Here is a 16,703-nt window from a genome sequence, read left to right as displayed (position 1 = left end):
CCTGCCCCACCATTCAATAAGATCATGGCTGATCTGGTTCTGATCTTACCTCCTCTTTCCTGCCTGCCTCCCATAACCCTCAATCCTCTCATTGATCAATAATCTATTGAACTCAGCCTTGAATATATTCCGGGACCCAGCCCCCACTGGGAAGAGAATTAGAGAATTTCACACACGAGTGACTCTCTGAGAGAAAAAAGATTCTCCTCATTGCTGTCTCTTATTCTCAAACTGCTTCGCCTGGTTCTAGTCTCAGCCATGAGAGGAAACATCCTCCCGGTACCTATTCCACCAAGTCCCCAAGTGAGTGCGAGTGTTTGTGTGTGTGAGTGTCAGTATATGTGTGTGTGTGCGTGCGAGGGTACCTATATATATATATGTGTGTGTGCGCAAACGTCTATATATATACATGTACAAGAGTGTCTATATGTGTGTGTGTGTGTGTGTGTGTGTGAGTCTGTGTGTGCGTGCAAAGGTTTATATGTATATCTATGCGTGTGTCTGTGTGTGTGAATGAGTGTTAGTGTGTGTGAGGGTGTCTATATATGTTTGTCTGTTTGTGTGTACGAGAATGTCTGTGTGTTTATGTGTGCACGAATTTCTGTGTATGTATATGTGCGTGTGTATCTATTAATATATTGTGTGTATATATGTGTGTGTCTATTTATATATTATGTGTGTGTGTATATATGTGTGTGTATGCGTGTATATATGTGTGTGTATGTGTGTGTCTGCATGTCTATTTATATATATTATATGTGTGTGTGTATATATGTGTGTGTGTGTATGTGTGTGTCTGCGTGTCTATTTATATATATTATATATGTGTGTGTATGTGTGTGTCTGCGTGTCTATTTATATATATGTGTGTGTGCGTGTATATATGTGTGTGTGTATGTATGTGCCTGCGTGTCTATTTATATATATTATATGTGTGTGTGCGTGTATATATGTGTGTGTGTGTATGTGTGTCTGCGTGTCTATTTATATACATTATATATGTGTGTGTATATGTGTGTGTCTGCGTGTCTATTTATATATATTATATATGTGTGTGTCTGCGTGTCTATTTATATATATGTGTGTGTGCGTGTATATATGTGTGTGTGTGTGTATGTGTGTGTCTGCGTGTCTATTTATATATATTATATGTGTGTGTATATGTGTGTGTGTGTATGTGTGTGTCTGCGTGTCTATTTATATATATTATATATGTGTGCGTATGTGTGTGTCTGCGTGTCTATTTATATATATGTGTGTGTGCGTGTATATATGTGTGTGTATGTGTGTGTCTGCGTGTCTATTTATATATATATGTGTGTGTGTGTATATATGTGTGTGTGTGTGTATGTGTGTGTCTGCATGTCTATTTATATATTATATGTGTGTGTATAAGTGATATGTGCTGGTCTGCTATTTAAGACACTGTGTGAGACAGAGCAATCTGCCCTATTTATTCAGGTGTTACCCAGAGTGGGACGTCTCTCGCTCTCTCTGGCTGCTTATTAAAGGGAGTCACTGGGGCTGCCGGAGTACAATGCATCACTCACACCAAGGAATCGAGCCAGAATCTCAATGCCAGCCTTTGGTCCGCTCTCTGGTCCCTGTCACAACTTCCCAGCCACCGGCAGCAAGGTATTTAACTTTCAAAACCTCTTACACGTCGGGTTTAAGAGGAGGTCAAGCCTTGCAGACAGTCTTTGCGAAAAGTAAGGAATATGTGTAGAAAACAACCCATTGTAAATCTAGTGGCTTTTGGCAGGAGTTAAATTTGCAACTAAAATATCAGAGTTGGAGCAAGCACAAGGTTAGCGATGGAGAAATGGTCAGTGAGAGTAAGCAGCACTTTGAATTCATGTTCGGTCAGTGAAAGGATTGTGCATTAAAAAATTGGTTGCTTAAATCTCAATAATAGCTAGCACCGCACGATCACGGCACGGTGGCACAGTGATTAGCATTGCTGCCTCACAGCGCCAGGGACCCGGGTACGATTCCCGGCTTAGGTCACTATCTGTGTGGAGTTTGCACGTTCTCCCCGTGTCTGCGTGGGTTTCTTTTGGGTGCTCCGGTTTCCTCCCACAGTCCAAAGTTGCGTGTGTTAGGTGGATTGGCCATGCTAAATTGCCCCTTAGTTTCAGGGGGACTAGCTAGGGTAAATGCATGGGGTTATGGGGATAGGGCCCGGATGCGATTGTGGTCAGTGCAGACTGGATGGGCCGAATGGTCTCCTTCTGCACTGTAGGGATTCTATGATTTTACGTAATAAATTAATCACAGGAAATTGTCGGGTCTGAAGTGAGAGTAGCTGGCCTTGTTGTGTGTTGTTAACATCCAGGGCTGAGCTGGTGTTGATTTCATTACAATATCCCGTTCATTTCTGACTCTTTGGGGAGTTTGGGGTTAAATTCTCTCCAGTTAAAGCCTATTCCTTTCAACAACAACCTGCATTTATATGGTGCCTTTTAACATGGTAAAGGGGAGGCAATGGCCGAGTGGTATTATTGCCAGACTATTAATCCAGAAACTCAGCTAATGTTCTGGGGACCCGGGTTCAAATCCCACCACGGCAGATGGTGGAATTTGAATTCAATTTTAAAAATCTGGAATTAAGCATCTGCTGATAACCCTGAAACCATTGTCGATTATCAGAAAAACCCATCTGGTTCACTAATGTCCTTTAGGGAAGGAAATCTGCTGTCCTTACCCGGTCTGGCCTACATGTGACTCCAGAGCCACAGCAATGTGGTTGACTCTCAACTGCTCTCGGGCAACTAGGGATGGGCAATAAATGTTGGCCCAGCCAGCGACGCCCATGTCCCATGAATGAATTTAAAGAAACAGTGTCACAGGAGGTGAGGCTGAAGCAGACAAGGGGGTATTAGGACAGGTGACCAAAGACTTGGCCAAAGGGCTGGGTTTTCAGGACTGTTTTACAGAGAGAGAGAGAGAGAAAGGGATGAGGGAGGGGTTTAGGGAGAGAATCCTGGAGTCTTGAGCTCGGGTAGCAAAAGGAACAGCTGTCAATGATGGAACGATTACAATCAAGGCTGTTGTGAAGCATTGCAGAAATCCAGGAGAGTTGTAGGGCTGGGGAACGCTGCAGAGATAGGGAGGGGGAGACACCATATGTTTTGTATGCTTCAGCTCACAATACAGAGCTTTGGAATGTTCTACACCATCAGATAGAATTAAATAGAATGTCCAATGTTCAGCCCAACTGGCACAGAAAAGATGGGCAGAATGGCTTCCTCCTGTGCTGTAATATATCTGTTGCTCTCACTGTCGATGCTGCCCAATTTAATAGGTTAAAAGGTTTAAAGTTTATTTATTAGTGTCACAAGTAGGCTTACATTAACACTGCAATGAAGTTACTGTGAAAATCCCCTAGTCACCACACTCCGGCGCCTGTTTGGGTACACTGAGGGAGAATTTAACATGGACAATGCACCCTAACCAGCATATCTCTTGGACTGTGGGAGGAAACCGGAGCACCCGGAGGAAACCCACGCAGACACAGGGAGAACCTGCAAACTCCACACAGACAGTGACCCAAGCCAGGAATTGAACCCAGGTCCCTGGCGCTGTGAGGTAGCAGTGCTAATCACTGTGCTACTGTGCCGCCCCAGTACAAAGGCATAGTTAAGAGATATTAAAATCCATTTTAGTAACGCTAATCTTATTCTGTCAGTTAAAAGCACCAAACATGTCAGGGCGATCAGCAATCTGAATGTGTTTATCGAATGATACAGTGCAGAAGGAATCTATTTGCGCCATTATACCCGTGTGTTTTTTTTCAGTAAAGCTATCCAATTAATTCTCCTGCTCTTTCCCCGCTATCCTGCAAATGTTTCCCTTTCAAATATTTATCCAAGTCCCAAGTATTCACACTTGCGCACAGTTTTACTCACATTAGACAGACTTAGAAATTAATTGTTTTTTCACCTTCTTGTAAAACTTCCCAAAGTGCTTCATAGAAACACCACCACAAATATCTGACAGCCAGTTATGTAAGGCGACATTAGGACAGGTGACCAAATGTTTGGTCAAAGGGGTTAGCTTGGAGGAACGTCTTGGTGGAGGTGAGACGCGGGGCAGAGGGAATCCCCGAGCTTAGACCCAGACAGCTGAAGACACGACTCTCAATGATGGAACTGTCAGCGATCTGTTATTGATGTCGATTAGAACCAAAGAGTTAAAGTAAAGTTTATTTATTCGTGTCACAAGTAGACTTACATTCACACTGCATGGCATGGCCAATCCACCTAACCTGCACATCTTTGGAATGTGGGAGGAAACCGGAGCACCCGGAGGAAACCCACTCAGACACGGGGGGGAGTGTCCAGACTCCGCACAGACAGCGACCCAAGCCGGGAATCGAACCCACTCCCTGGCGCTTTATGATTAATGCATTTGACAAGTGCTAAATCCTTTAAAAAGGGAATTCAGTGAATGTTAGAAAGTGAAACATTGGCTGGACAATGGAGAAGATGTGGAGATGATGGACTGGGGTAAACACAGTAAGAAGTCTCACAACACCAGGTTAAAGTCCAACAGGTTTATTTGGTAGCACAAGCCACTAGCTTTCGGAGCGCTGCTCCTTCATCAGGTAAGTGGGAGTTAGAACATAGAACAGTACAGCACAGAACAGGCCCTTCGGCCCACGATGTTGTGCCGAGCTTTATCTGAAACCAAGATCAAGCTATCCCACTCCCTATCATCCTGGTGTGCTCCATGTGCCTATCCAATAACCGCTTAAATGTTCCTAAAGTGTCTGACTCCACTATCACTGCAGGCAGTCCATTCCACACCCCAACCACTCTCTGCGTAAAGAACCTACCTCTGATATCCTTCCTATATCTCCCACCACGAACCCTATAGTTATGTCCCCTTGTAATAGCTCCATCCATCCGAGGAAATAGTCTTTGAACGTTCACTCTATCTATCCCCTTCATCATTTTATAAACCTCTATTGAGTCTCCCCTCAGCCTCCTCCGCTCCAGAGAGAACAGCCCTAGCTCCCTCAACCTTTCCTCATAAGACCTACCCTCCAAACCAGGCAGCATCCTGGTAAATCTCCCCTGCACTCTTTCCAGCTCTTCCACATCCTTCTTATAGTGAGTTCTGTTCACAAACAGGGAGCAGCGCTCCGAAAGCTAGTGGCTTGTGCTACCAATGGAGAAGAAACAGGGGGTTCATTGGATAGCTTTATTGAAAAACTAGTATGGACACAATGGGTTGAATGGCCTTCTGTGCTATATCATGCTACAAACACGTTCAGGTTACTGATTGCCTTCATGTGCTTGGTGCCTTTGACAGAAAGGGTGCAGTGGAGATTCACCAGGATGTTGCCTGGGCTGGAGTGTTGCAGCTATGAAGAGAGGCTGGTTAGGCTGGGGTTGTTTTCCTTCGAACAGAGAAAGCTGAGGGGGGACCTCGTTGAGGTGTATAAGATTATAAGGGTCATAGATAAGGTGGCTGGGAAGGAACATTTCCCCGTAGCAGAGGGCTCAATAATCAGGGAGCATAGATTTAAGGGAAGGGGCAGGAGATTTAGAGGGGATTTGGAGAAAATCCTTTTCACCCAGAGGGTGGTGGGAATCTGGAACTCGCTGCCTGACAGGGTGGTAGAGGCGGGAACCCTCGCAACATTTAAGAAGCATTTAGATGAGCACTTGAAACACCAGAGCAGACAAGACTACAGACCAAGCGCTGGAAAATGGGATCAGAATGGATAGGTGCTTGATGGCCGGCACAGAAAGGCTTCTTTCTGAGGAGGGGATCTCATAGAAACCTATAAAATTCTAACAGGGTTAGACAGGGTAGATTCAGAAAGCATGTTCCCGATGGTGGGGGGAGTCCAGAACTCGGGGGTCACAGTTTGAGGATAAGGGGTAAACCTTTTAGAACTGAGGTGAGGAGAAATTTCTTCACCCGGAGGGTGGTGAATGTGTGGAATTCACTCCCACAGAAAGTAGTTGAGGCCAAAACGTTGTCTGATTTCAAGAAGAAATTAGATATAACTCTTGGGGCTAAAGGGATCAGGGGTATGGGGGGGGAAGTGGGAATCAGGATATTGAATTTGATGATCAGCCATGATCAAAATGAATGGCGGAGCAGGCTCGAAGGGCCGAATGGCCTCCTCCTGCATCTAGATTCTATGTTTCTATGCTGTAAAACTCCATGACTGTATGACTGTGACTCCAATAAGATTTGCATTACTAAAATGGACTCTGCCTCTTTTACCTTTCATTAAATAGAACATTGACCAGTTGGGCCAAGTGACCTGTTTCTGAGTTGGATATTCAATGTAATTCCATGTGATGAAACTGGGCATCTGTAGAAGGTCCCAAAACTCTCCGCGCTAGTGGGTTTTGAATCACGTGTTCAAATCTCTCCAAGCCCTCGCCCCCCTCTCTATTTCTGTAACCTTCTCTCACCCCACCACCCTCCGAGATCTCTGCCCTCAGCTTACATATTTTAACCACTCCGCCATTGGAGGCTGTGCTTCAGCTGCCTCGGCCTACGCTCTGGAATTCCCTCCCTAAACATCTCCCATGTTTCTTCTCTCTCTCTTCCTCTCGGAGGTACACTCTTTAAAACCTACTCACCTGGCTAAAGTTTTGGTCACCTGTCCTCGTGGTTCCTCCCAATTTTAGTGATGATGCTCCTGTCATGCACCTTGCGCTGGCTTTACCATATTAAAGGTGCTATATAAATGCAAGTTCTTATTCTTGCTGTCCGATGTTGGGTAGGAGTATAGAGCTCAGTTACTTATTGCAGTTGAGCACTGCTTTTGGTACAAAGCTATTGGATCTCCATGAGATATGGGGAAACATTTCACTGCAACACAGGGGTCATACAATCCTAGCGTCATACAGCGCAGAGAGTCCCACCCAGATAGTCTTAGGAATAACATTGAATCACAAGCAATTGACTAGAACCGATATACAAATGAATTAAAGGCACCTCGAGGGTGCACAGTAGCACATGGTTAGCATTGCTGTCTCACAGCTCCAGGGACCCGGGTTCGATTCCCGGCTTGGGTCACTGTCTGTGTGGAGTTTGCAGTGTTTGCCCCGTGTCTGCGTGGGTTAGGTGGATTGACCATGCTAAATTGCCCCTCAGTGTCAGGGAGACTAGCTGGGGTAAATGCATGGGGTTGTGGGGATAGGGCCTGGGTGGGATTGTGGTCAGTGCAGACTCGATGGGCCGAATGACCTCCTTCTGCACTGTAGGATTCTATGATTCAATCATTAAAAATACTGGGCCCACATTTCTACAATACCTTTCATAACCTCAGGACATCCTTTCCTTTGGCATGGTGGCACAGTGGTCAGCACTGTTGCCTCACAGCGCCAGGGGCCCCGGTTCGATTCCCGTCTTGGGTGACTGTCTGTGTGGAGTTTGCACTTCTCCCCCCTGTATCTGCGTGGGTTTCCTCCGGGTGCTCCAGTTTCCTCCCCCAGTCCAAAGATATACAGGCTAAGTGGATTAGCCATGCTAAATTGCCCCTTGATGTCCCAAGATGTGTAGGTTAAGGGGATTGGTCATGCTAGATTGCCCCTTGGTGTCCCAAGATGGTAGGTTAGATGGATTAGCCATGGCAAGTGTGTGGGACTACAGGGATAGGGCGGGGAGAGGGCCCGGGGAAGATACCGTCGCAGAGTTGATGCAGACCCGATGGGTCGAATGGCCTCCTTCTGTATTGTAGCGATTCTATTCTATGATTCTATGGTTCTTCTAAAGTGGGGCCACTGTTGAAATGAAGAGAACATAATCGCTAATTTGTGCACAGCAAGCTCCCACAAACAGTACTGAGATAATGGCCAGATAACCTGAACTAATGTTGAGCAGGACAGTGGGGACAGAATCACTTGCTCTTAAGGGTGAATGTTATTTGTCAGAATTCATCTGGGCTGAGTGAGGATTTTCACAGATAAAGGGAACACCAATAATACAGCACCACGGGAACGAACCATGAGGACACTTGTAAAACTACACCACACAGGATACTCCCAGAAATAGGCCATTCAGCCCGAGAGGTCCATGCCAGTGATAATGCCTCTGAAGTTACTGTGAAAATCCCCCTAGTCGCCACACTCCGGCACCTATTAGGGTACACTGAGGGAGAATTTAGCACGGCCAATGCACCCTAACCAGCATGACTTTCGGACTGTGGGAGGAAACCGGAGCACCCAGAGGAAACCCACGCAGACACGGGGAGAATGTGCAGACCCCGCGCAGACAGTGACCCAATGCCGGGATTCGAACCCGGGTCCCTGGCACTGTGAGGCAGCAGTTGTTAATCACTGTGCCACCGTGCCGCCCTATAATGAAGGTTAATGACAGAGTGCCAATACATTTCTGTTGGTTTCAATACTGGGACTACTGTATTTGGGAAGGTCTATTTTGGAAGGTCCTAAATTGATCCTCTCTCTTTCTCCTTTCAGTAAGCACTCACCACTGTGCAGGTTCAGGGCAGCAATGACAGCTTTCAAAGGGATCTGGACACAGCAATTCTGGAGAGCAGTTTCTGGGGAGTTCCTGGCAACACTCATCTTTGTCCTCCTCAGTCTGGGCTCCACCATTGACTGGGACAGTAAAAGTGAACAGTTGGACCTTGTCCTCATAGCTCTCTGTTTTGGGCTCAGCATCGCGACCATGGTACAGTGTTTTGGTCACATCAGTGGGGGACACATTAACCCTGTGGTAACGGTTGCCATGGTGTGCACAAGGAAGCTAAGTCTGGCCAAGGGATTCTTCTACATTGTTGGGCAATGTCTTGGTGCCATCGCGGGAGCAGGAATCCTCTACCTCATCACGCCATCAGACGTCATGGGTGGACTCGGAGTTACCATGGTAATTCAACCTCAGAAAGCCATGAGCCGATTGGGTAGAATCACAGAAGACCTACAATGCCAAAGGAGGCCATTCGGCCCATCGGGTCTGCACGACAACAATCCCACCCAGACCCTATCCCCGTAACCCCACATATTTACCCTGCTAATCCCCCTGACACTAAGAGGCAATTTAGCACGGCCAATCAACATAACCTGCACATCTTTGGAGGGGGGGAACTGGAGTACCCCGGAGGAAACCCATGTAGATACGTGGAGAATGTGCAAACTCTACACAGACACCCAAGGCTGGAATTGAACCTGGGTCCCTGGCGCTGTGAGGCAGCAGTGCTAACCACTGTGCCACCGTGCCAGAGAAAAGTTTAGAATGCAAAGCCAGTAAATTATTATCAATACAACGTGGACCTAATCTCCCCCAACTCACACATCTTGGGATACCAAGGCGCAATTTAGCATGGCCAATCCACTGCACATCTTTGGGGTGTGGGAGGAAACCAGAGCACCCGGAGAAAACAGACACAGACAGTGGGAGAATGTGCAAACTCCACACAGACAGTGACCCAAGGGCAGAATTGAACACGGGTTCCTGGCGCTGTGAGGCAGCAGTGTTAACCACCATGCCACAATGAATTATCAAAAGTCATTAAGGACAATATGATCAGCCATCGCTCAGTGGGTCACACATTGCCCCACCACAGAGACTTAAACACATGTAGGCTGATGATGCCGTGAAGTACTGAGGGAGTCAAGTTGCCTGGTTTAGATTTCAAACTATGCTCGGCAGTTAACTATCAGTCACCATCAACTGGAGCATTCTCCATGGCAATGTCTCTACCCAATCAGAGTCCTCTTGCCAACCAAACAGCACCCCTCTCCTCATACAGTGCAAGGTTGTTGTTTCCCCTGATATTGGTATGCTTGTGAATGTCCTGATGAGTACAAGACGGAAAGCCTCGACAAAGTGTCAAACACTAAGAAGTTCCAGAGAACAAAGAGACCTTGGCGTGTTTGTTCATAGATCTCTGAAGGTAGAAAGGCATCTTAATAGGATGGTGAAAAAAGCATATGGCACACTCACCTTTATCAATCAAAGCATAGATTACAAAAGCAGGGAAGTCATGTTGGAGTTGTTTAGAACTTCGGTGAGGCCACAGCTGGAGCACTGTGTGCAGTTCCGGTCGCCACATTATAGGAAGAACGTGAATGCACTGGAGGGGGGGCCGAGGAGATTCACCAGGATGCTGCCTGGGGTGGAGCATTTAATTAAAAAGAGAGGTTGGATACGTTTGGGTTGTTTCCTCTGGAGCAGATAGACTGAGGGGCAACTTGATTGAGGTGTACAAGATTATGAGGGGCATGGACAGAGTGGATAAGGAGCAGCTGTTCCCCTTAGTTGAAGGGTCAGTTACGAGGGGACACAAGTTAAAAGTGAGGGGTGGGAGGTTTAGGGGGGATTTGGGAAAAACATTTTTACCCAGAGGTTGGTGATAGTCTGGAATGCGCTGCCTGGGAGGGTGATGGAGGTGGGTTGCCTCACACCCTTTAAAAAGTACCTGGTTGAGTACTTGGCGCGCCGTAACATTCAAGGCTATGGGCCTAGTGCTGGCAAGTGGGATTAGATGAGTAGGTCAGGGCCTTTCATGTGTCGGTGCAGACTCGATGGGCTGAAGGGCCTCTTTTGCACTGTAGTATTCAGTGATTCTGTGATCCTGTGAAAGTGTCACTTTCTCCAGCAATTTGACATTTGTTAGTGGGGGCTTGCTGTGCGGTTCCTACATTCCCAAAGTGATTACACTTCAAAAGTGCCTCATTGGCTGTCAGATGCTTTTGGGACACACTGAGGCCATTTAAGTACAAGTTTTTCTAATTTTATACAATCAGGAAAAAAAAGTCTTTGAAATTGCGATTTGTTTATGGGGCCCATGCAGAGGGAGGACACCAGGGGACACCAACCCCTTTCTCTGAGCCAGAAATCCCAGGTTCAAGACCAGTTTACAGATTTTTACATTTCATAACTTTTACAGATGCACCATAGAAAGCATCCTTTCTGGGTGTATCACAGCTTGGTCTGGCTCCTGCTCTGCCCAAGACCGCAAGGAACTACAAAGGATCGTGAAATGTAGCCCAGTCCATCACACAAACCAGCCTCCCATCCATTGACTCTGTCTACACTTCCCGCTGCCTCGGAAAAGCAACCAGCATAATTAAGGACCCCACGCACCCCAGACATTCTCTCTTCCACCTTCTTCCTTCGGGAAAAAGATACAAATGTCTGAGGTCACGTACAAACCGACTCAAGAACAGCTTCTTCCCTGCTGCTGTCAGACTTTTGAATGGACCGACCTCGCATTAAGTTGATCTTTCTCTACATCCTAGCTGTGACTGTAACACTACATTCTGCACTCTCTCATTTCCTTCTCTATGAACGGTATGTTTTGTCTGTATAGCGTGCAAGAAACAATACTTTTCATTGCATGCTAATACATGTGGCAATAATAAATCGAATCAAATCAAATCAAATCATCCCAGGACTCATCGGCCATGGAAGCGGTCAACATGACATGGCTGGACAAGTTAACAACCAAGCTGCTTACCCTCTAGTACGTAAGAGCTCGAGAGATTCCTGGTCAGCCATGTTGGATGTGGAGTGGTTCTCCTCACTCGAGAGATGTCTGTGGTCATTGCAGACCATGTCTGACAGACGGATGTACTTTTTCCCATTTTTTTACGGGTATCACTGGCAAGATCAGCATTTATTGCCCATCCCTGATTGTCCTTGAACCAAGTGACTTTCTCGGCCATTTCAGAGGGCAGTTGAGAGTTTACCACATTGCTGTGGTTCTGGAGTCACATGTAGGCCAGACCAGGTAAGGATGACAAATTTCATTCCCTAAAGGGCATTGGGGTGGCACGGTGGCGCAGTGGGTCAGCACTGCTGCCTCACAGCGCCAGGGACCCAGGTTCGATTCCCGGCTTGGGTCACTGTTTGTGTGGCGTTTACACGTTCTCCCCGTGTCTGCGTGGGTTTCCTCCGGGTGCTCCGGTTTCAAAGAACAAAGAACAGTACAGCACAGGAAACAGGCCCTTCGGCCCTCCAAGCCTGTGCCGCTCCTTGGTCCAACTAGACCAATCGTTTGTATCCCTCCATTCCCAGGCTGCTCATGTGACTATCCAGGTAAGTCTTAAACGATGTCAGCGTGTCTGCCTCCACCACCCTACTTGGCAGCGCATTCCAGGCCCCCACCACCCTCTGTGTAAAAAACATCCCTCTAATATCTGAGTTATACTTTGCCCCTCTCACCTTGAGCCCATGACCTCTCGTGATCGTCACTTCTGATCTGGGAAAAAGCTTCCCACCGTTCACCCTATCTATACCCTTCATAATCTTGTACACCTCTATTAGATCTCTCCTCATTCTCCGTCTTTCCAGGGAGAACAACCCCAGTTTACCCAATCTCTCCTCATAGCTAAGACCCTCCATACCAGGCAACATCCTGGTAAACCATCTCTGCACTCTCTCTAACGCCTCCACGTCCTTCTGGTAGTGCGGCGACCAGAACTGGATGCAGTACTCCAAATGTGGCCTAACCAGCGTTCTATACAGCTGCATCATCAGACTCCAGCTTTTATAATCTATACCCTGTCCTATAAAGGCAAGCATACCATATGCCTTCTTCACCGCCTTCTCCACCTGTGTTGCCACCTTCAAGGATTTGTGGACTTGCACACCTAGGTCCCTCTGTGTTTCTATACTCTTGATGACTCTGCCATTTATTGTATAACTCCTCCTTACATTATTTCTTCCAAAATGCATCACTTCGCATTTATCCGGATTAAATTCCATCTGCCACCTCTCTGCCCAATTTTCCAGCCTATCTATATCCTGCTGTATTGCCCGACAATGCTCATCACTATCCGCAAGTCCAGCCATCTTCGTGTCATCCGCAAACTTGCTGATAACACCAGTTACACCTTCTTCCAAACCATTTATATATATCACAAATAAAAGAGGTCCCAGTACAGAGCCCTGCGGAACGCTACTGGTCACAGACCTCCAGCCAGAAAAAGACCCTTCGACCGCTACCCTCTGCCTCCTATGGCCAAGCCAGTTCTCCACCCATCTAGGCATTTCTCCTTGTATCCCAACTTCTCCTTGTATCCCAACTTCCTCCCACAGTCTGAAAGACGTGCTGGTTAGGGTGCATTGGCCATGCTAAATTCTCCCTCAGTGTATCCGAACAGACACCCGAGTGTGGCGACTAGGGGATTTTCACAGTAACTTCATTGCAGTGTAAGCCTACTTGTGACTAATGCTTTAACTTTATTTATTGCCCATCGCTAATTGCCCTTGAATGGAGTGGCTTTCTTGGTCATTTCAAGGAGCAGTTGAGAGTCAACCACATTGCTGTGGCTCTGGAGTCACATGTAGGCCAGACCGGGTAGGGACGGCAGATTTCCTTCCCTAAAGGACGTTAGTGAACCAGATGAGTTTTCATGACAATCGACAATAGTTTCACGGTCACCATTACTGAAACTAATTTCATATTCCAGATTTATTCATTGAATATAAATTTGATTTGATTTATTGTCACATGTACAGTGAAAAGTATTGTTTCCTGCATGGTATGCAGACAAAGCATACTGTTCATAGAGTAGATAGAGGAGAAGGAAAGGAGAGGGTGCAGAATGGAATGTTACAGTCATAGCTAGGCTGCAGAGAAAGATCAACTTAATTTCAGGTAGGCCCATTCAAAAGTCTGATGTCTTTGAATGGGAATTTAAACGCAACTGTCGTGGGATTTGAACCCACATCTATCTAGCATGAGTCCAGGCCTCTGGATTACTAGTCCGAGTGACATTACCACTATCATGGTGGCACAGTGGTTAGCACTGATGCCTCACAACGCCTGGGACCCAGGTTCGATTCCGGCCTCGGGTCACTGTCTGTGCACAGTTTGCACGTTCTCCCCGTGTCTGCGTGGGTTTCCCCCGGGTGCTCTGGTTTCCTCCCACAGTCTGAAAGATGTGCTGGTTAGGGTGCATTGACCCGAACAGGTGCTGGAGCTGGCAACTAGGGGAATTTCACAGGAACTTCATTGCAGTGTTAATGTCAGCCTTACTTGTGACTAATAAAATTAACTTTAACTTTAAACCATCTCACTGTAGAACGGAATTAACACTCTCCTTTATGCCAGGGACCCGGGTTCAATTCCGGCCTTGGGTCGCTGTCTGTGTGGAGTCTGCACGTTCTCCCCGGGTCTGCGTGGGTTTCCTCCGGGTGCTCCCACAGCCCAAAGATGTGCAGGTTAGGTTGATTGGCCGTGCTAAATTGCCCCTTAGTGTCGGGGGGATTAGCAGGGTAAATACATGGGGTTACGGGGATAGGACTTGGGTGGGATTGTTGTCGGTGCAGACTCGATGGGCTGAATGGTCTCCTTCTGCACTGTCAGGATTCTATGATTCTATGATATACACATATAAAGCTGTGAGCTGTAACAGATTCTTCTCAATATTACAGGTAAATGGGAAACTTTCGGCAGGACATGGTCTGTTGGTTGAATTGTTGATCACATTCCAGCTCGTGTTCACCATCTTTGCCACATGTGACTCTCGACGTGAAGACCTCAAGGGTTCAGCTGCTTTGGCAATTGGTCTCTCTGTGGTCATTGGCCATTTGTTTGCTGTAAGTCTATCAAACCCCCCATGAAATAGATTGCAATTGATTCAAAGCTAGCTGCAGTTTTGAGTACTTGCTGACTTCTCCTCCTCTGTTTCAGATTAACTACACGGGAGCGAGTATGAACCCCGCTCGATCATTTGGACCTGCGGTTATTACAGGGAGTTGGGAAAATCACTGGGTAACTATTAGTCACTTATCGTTCGTACCAATAAAAGATAAGTCGCTTTGAAATGATGGTAAATGATGGGCTTTGTGGTCGATATTGCCCAACTCACAGACTCATAGAATCCCTACAGCGCAGAAGGAGGCCATTCGGCCCATCGAGCCTGCATCGACCACAATCCCACCCAGACCCTATCCCACATATTTACTCCGCTAATCCCCTGACACTAAGGGACAATTTATTATGGCCAATCCACCTAATTCACACAGCTTTGGGCTGTGGGAGGAAACCGGAGCACCCGGAGGAAACCCACACAGACAAGGGGAGAACCTGCAAACTCCACACAGATAGTGACACAAGCCGGGAATCGAACCCGGGTCCCTGGCGCTGTGGGGCAGCAGTGCTAACCACTCACAGACTCGATGGGCTGTATCGCCTCCTTCACAGCTGCAATGATACAGCACCAAAGGAGGCCACTTGGCCCATCATAGAAACATAGAAAATAAAGCTAAAGTTTATTTATTAGTCACAAGTAAGGCTTACATTAACACTGCAATGAAGTTACTGTGAAAATCCCCTAGTCGCCACACTCTGGCACCTGTTTGGGTCAATGAACCTAACTAGGTACAGGCGTAGGCCATTCGGCCCTCTGAGCTTGCAGAACCATTCAATATGATCATGGCTCTGGTAGCTCTCTGAAGGGGCTATCTACATCATTCTCCTCATTCCCATAGTCCTGAAAAAGTTCCTGCTCCAATTCCATGTTGGAAGTTTACTATTGAAGCTTCTTCCATCGCCCTTTCAGAGAGCGCCTTCCAGATCACAACAACTCACTGCAGAAAGAAATTTCTCCATCCTCCCCCCCGAGTTATTTTGCCAATCTAATGCCAATAGGAGTAGGAATAATGGTCATTGAACACTCTGACATCCCGAGTTAGTTACTAGCAGTTTGCAATGGCCCACAGTAGGCAATGTGGCCTATGACTTTAGGAGCATAAGAAATACAGGTTGGAGTAGGCCATTTGGCCCTTCAACCAATGGCTCCACTGGTAGGAGTAGAGGCGGGTACAATTTTGTCTTTTAAAAAGCATTTAGACACTTACGTAAGTATGGAGGGATATGGGCCAAATGTGGGCAATTAGGACTTGCTTAGTGGTTAAAAAAAAGGGCGGCATGGGCAAGTTAGGCCTGTTTCCATGCTGCAAAACCTCTATGATTCTATGACTATGATTCTGTGCTGTGTATTCTTAAACGATTGTGATTTTTTTCCCCCCACCATCCCCCCCGTGTCAGATTTACTGGGTGGGTCCAATGATAGGTGGGATCATTGCAGCCGCACTCTATGAGTATCTCTTCTGCCCGGATAAAGAGTTGAAGCACCACTTCAAAGATATTTTTAAGCACACACAGCCCGCTGGGGATAAATACACCGAGGCGGAGGACAACAGGAGCCAAGCCGTCGAGTACGAGGACCTGGCCGTCAAACCTGGGAGTTCCGAGGGCATGGACATCGATAAGAGTGAAGAAAAGGAGAAAGACGCCACAAAGGAACTCCTGTCATCTGTATGACTAGCAAAGGGCACTGGAAACAGAGAAGAGGCTTGTGAAATGTCCAGTGTTAGTGTCATTCCTATAAAGGAAACAGATTTACTGTAAATACATGGTACTATGTACCCCCCTTGGCATCTACAATAGCAATTATTCCATTGTCAGGAGAATAACATTAGCTTCAGACTATTTCAGGAAGGTTAATTTGGGGTCACATAAAGTGGTGAAGCACCGTTTAAGTTTGTAGTCCAAATGATTTCCTTTCACTTAGATGTTTGTAGAGAAGCTTTATTCTGGAAGAATGCAGAATGCTCCTCAATGGCAAAAGTCCCTGAAAGGATTTCTTTGACAGAGGGAGTTGCTGACAGCGTTACCAGCAGTGAAAATCCACCTGATGCTGTTCAGGCAGAACAAGATAAGCTGCGGAAAGTAACAGAGTTAGTCAGGTGGCAAT

The 16,703-nt window shown here is 46.7% G+C and overlaps 1 protein-coding gene across 1 annotated transcript; it reads left to right on the top strand.

Moving 5' to 3' along the window:
* The first annotated feature begins 1,452 nt into the window (after positions 1-1,452).
* aqp4 (aquaporin 4) lies at positions 1,453-16,484 on the top strand. Its single transcript, XM_078217003.1, has 5 exons — positions 1,453-1,635; positions 8,451-8,859; positions 14,377-14,541; positions 14,636-14,716; positions 15,995-16,484. Exons 1-5 carry the CDS (start codon positions 1,538-1,540, stop codon positions 16,268-16,270), a joined length of 1,029 nt encoding a protein of 342 aa, XP_078073129.1. The 5' UTR covers positions 1,453-1,537; the 3' UTR covers positions 16,271-16,484.
* Positions 16,485-16,703: the final 219 nt, after the last annotated feature.

Source organism: Mustelus asterias, chromosome 7 (genome assembly GCF_964213995.1).
Source record: "Mustelus asterias chromosome 7, sMusAst1.hap1.1, whole genome shotgun sequence".
NCBI classification, from domain to species: Eukaryota; Metazoa; Chordata; class Chondrichthyes; order Carcharhiniformes; family Triakidae; genus Mustelus; species Mustelus asterias.
Note: the sequence above shows the minus strand (reverse complement) of the source record. Positions and strands in the feature narration are given on the sequence as shown.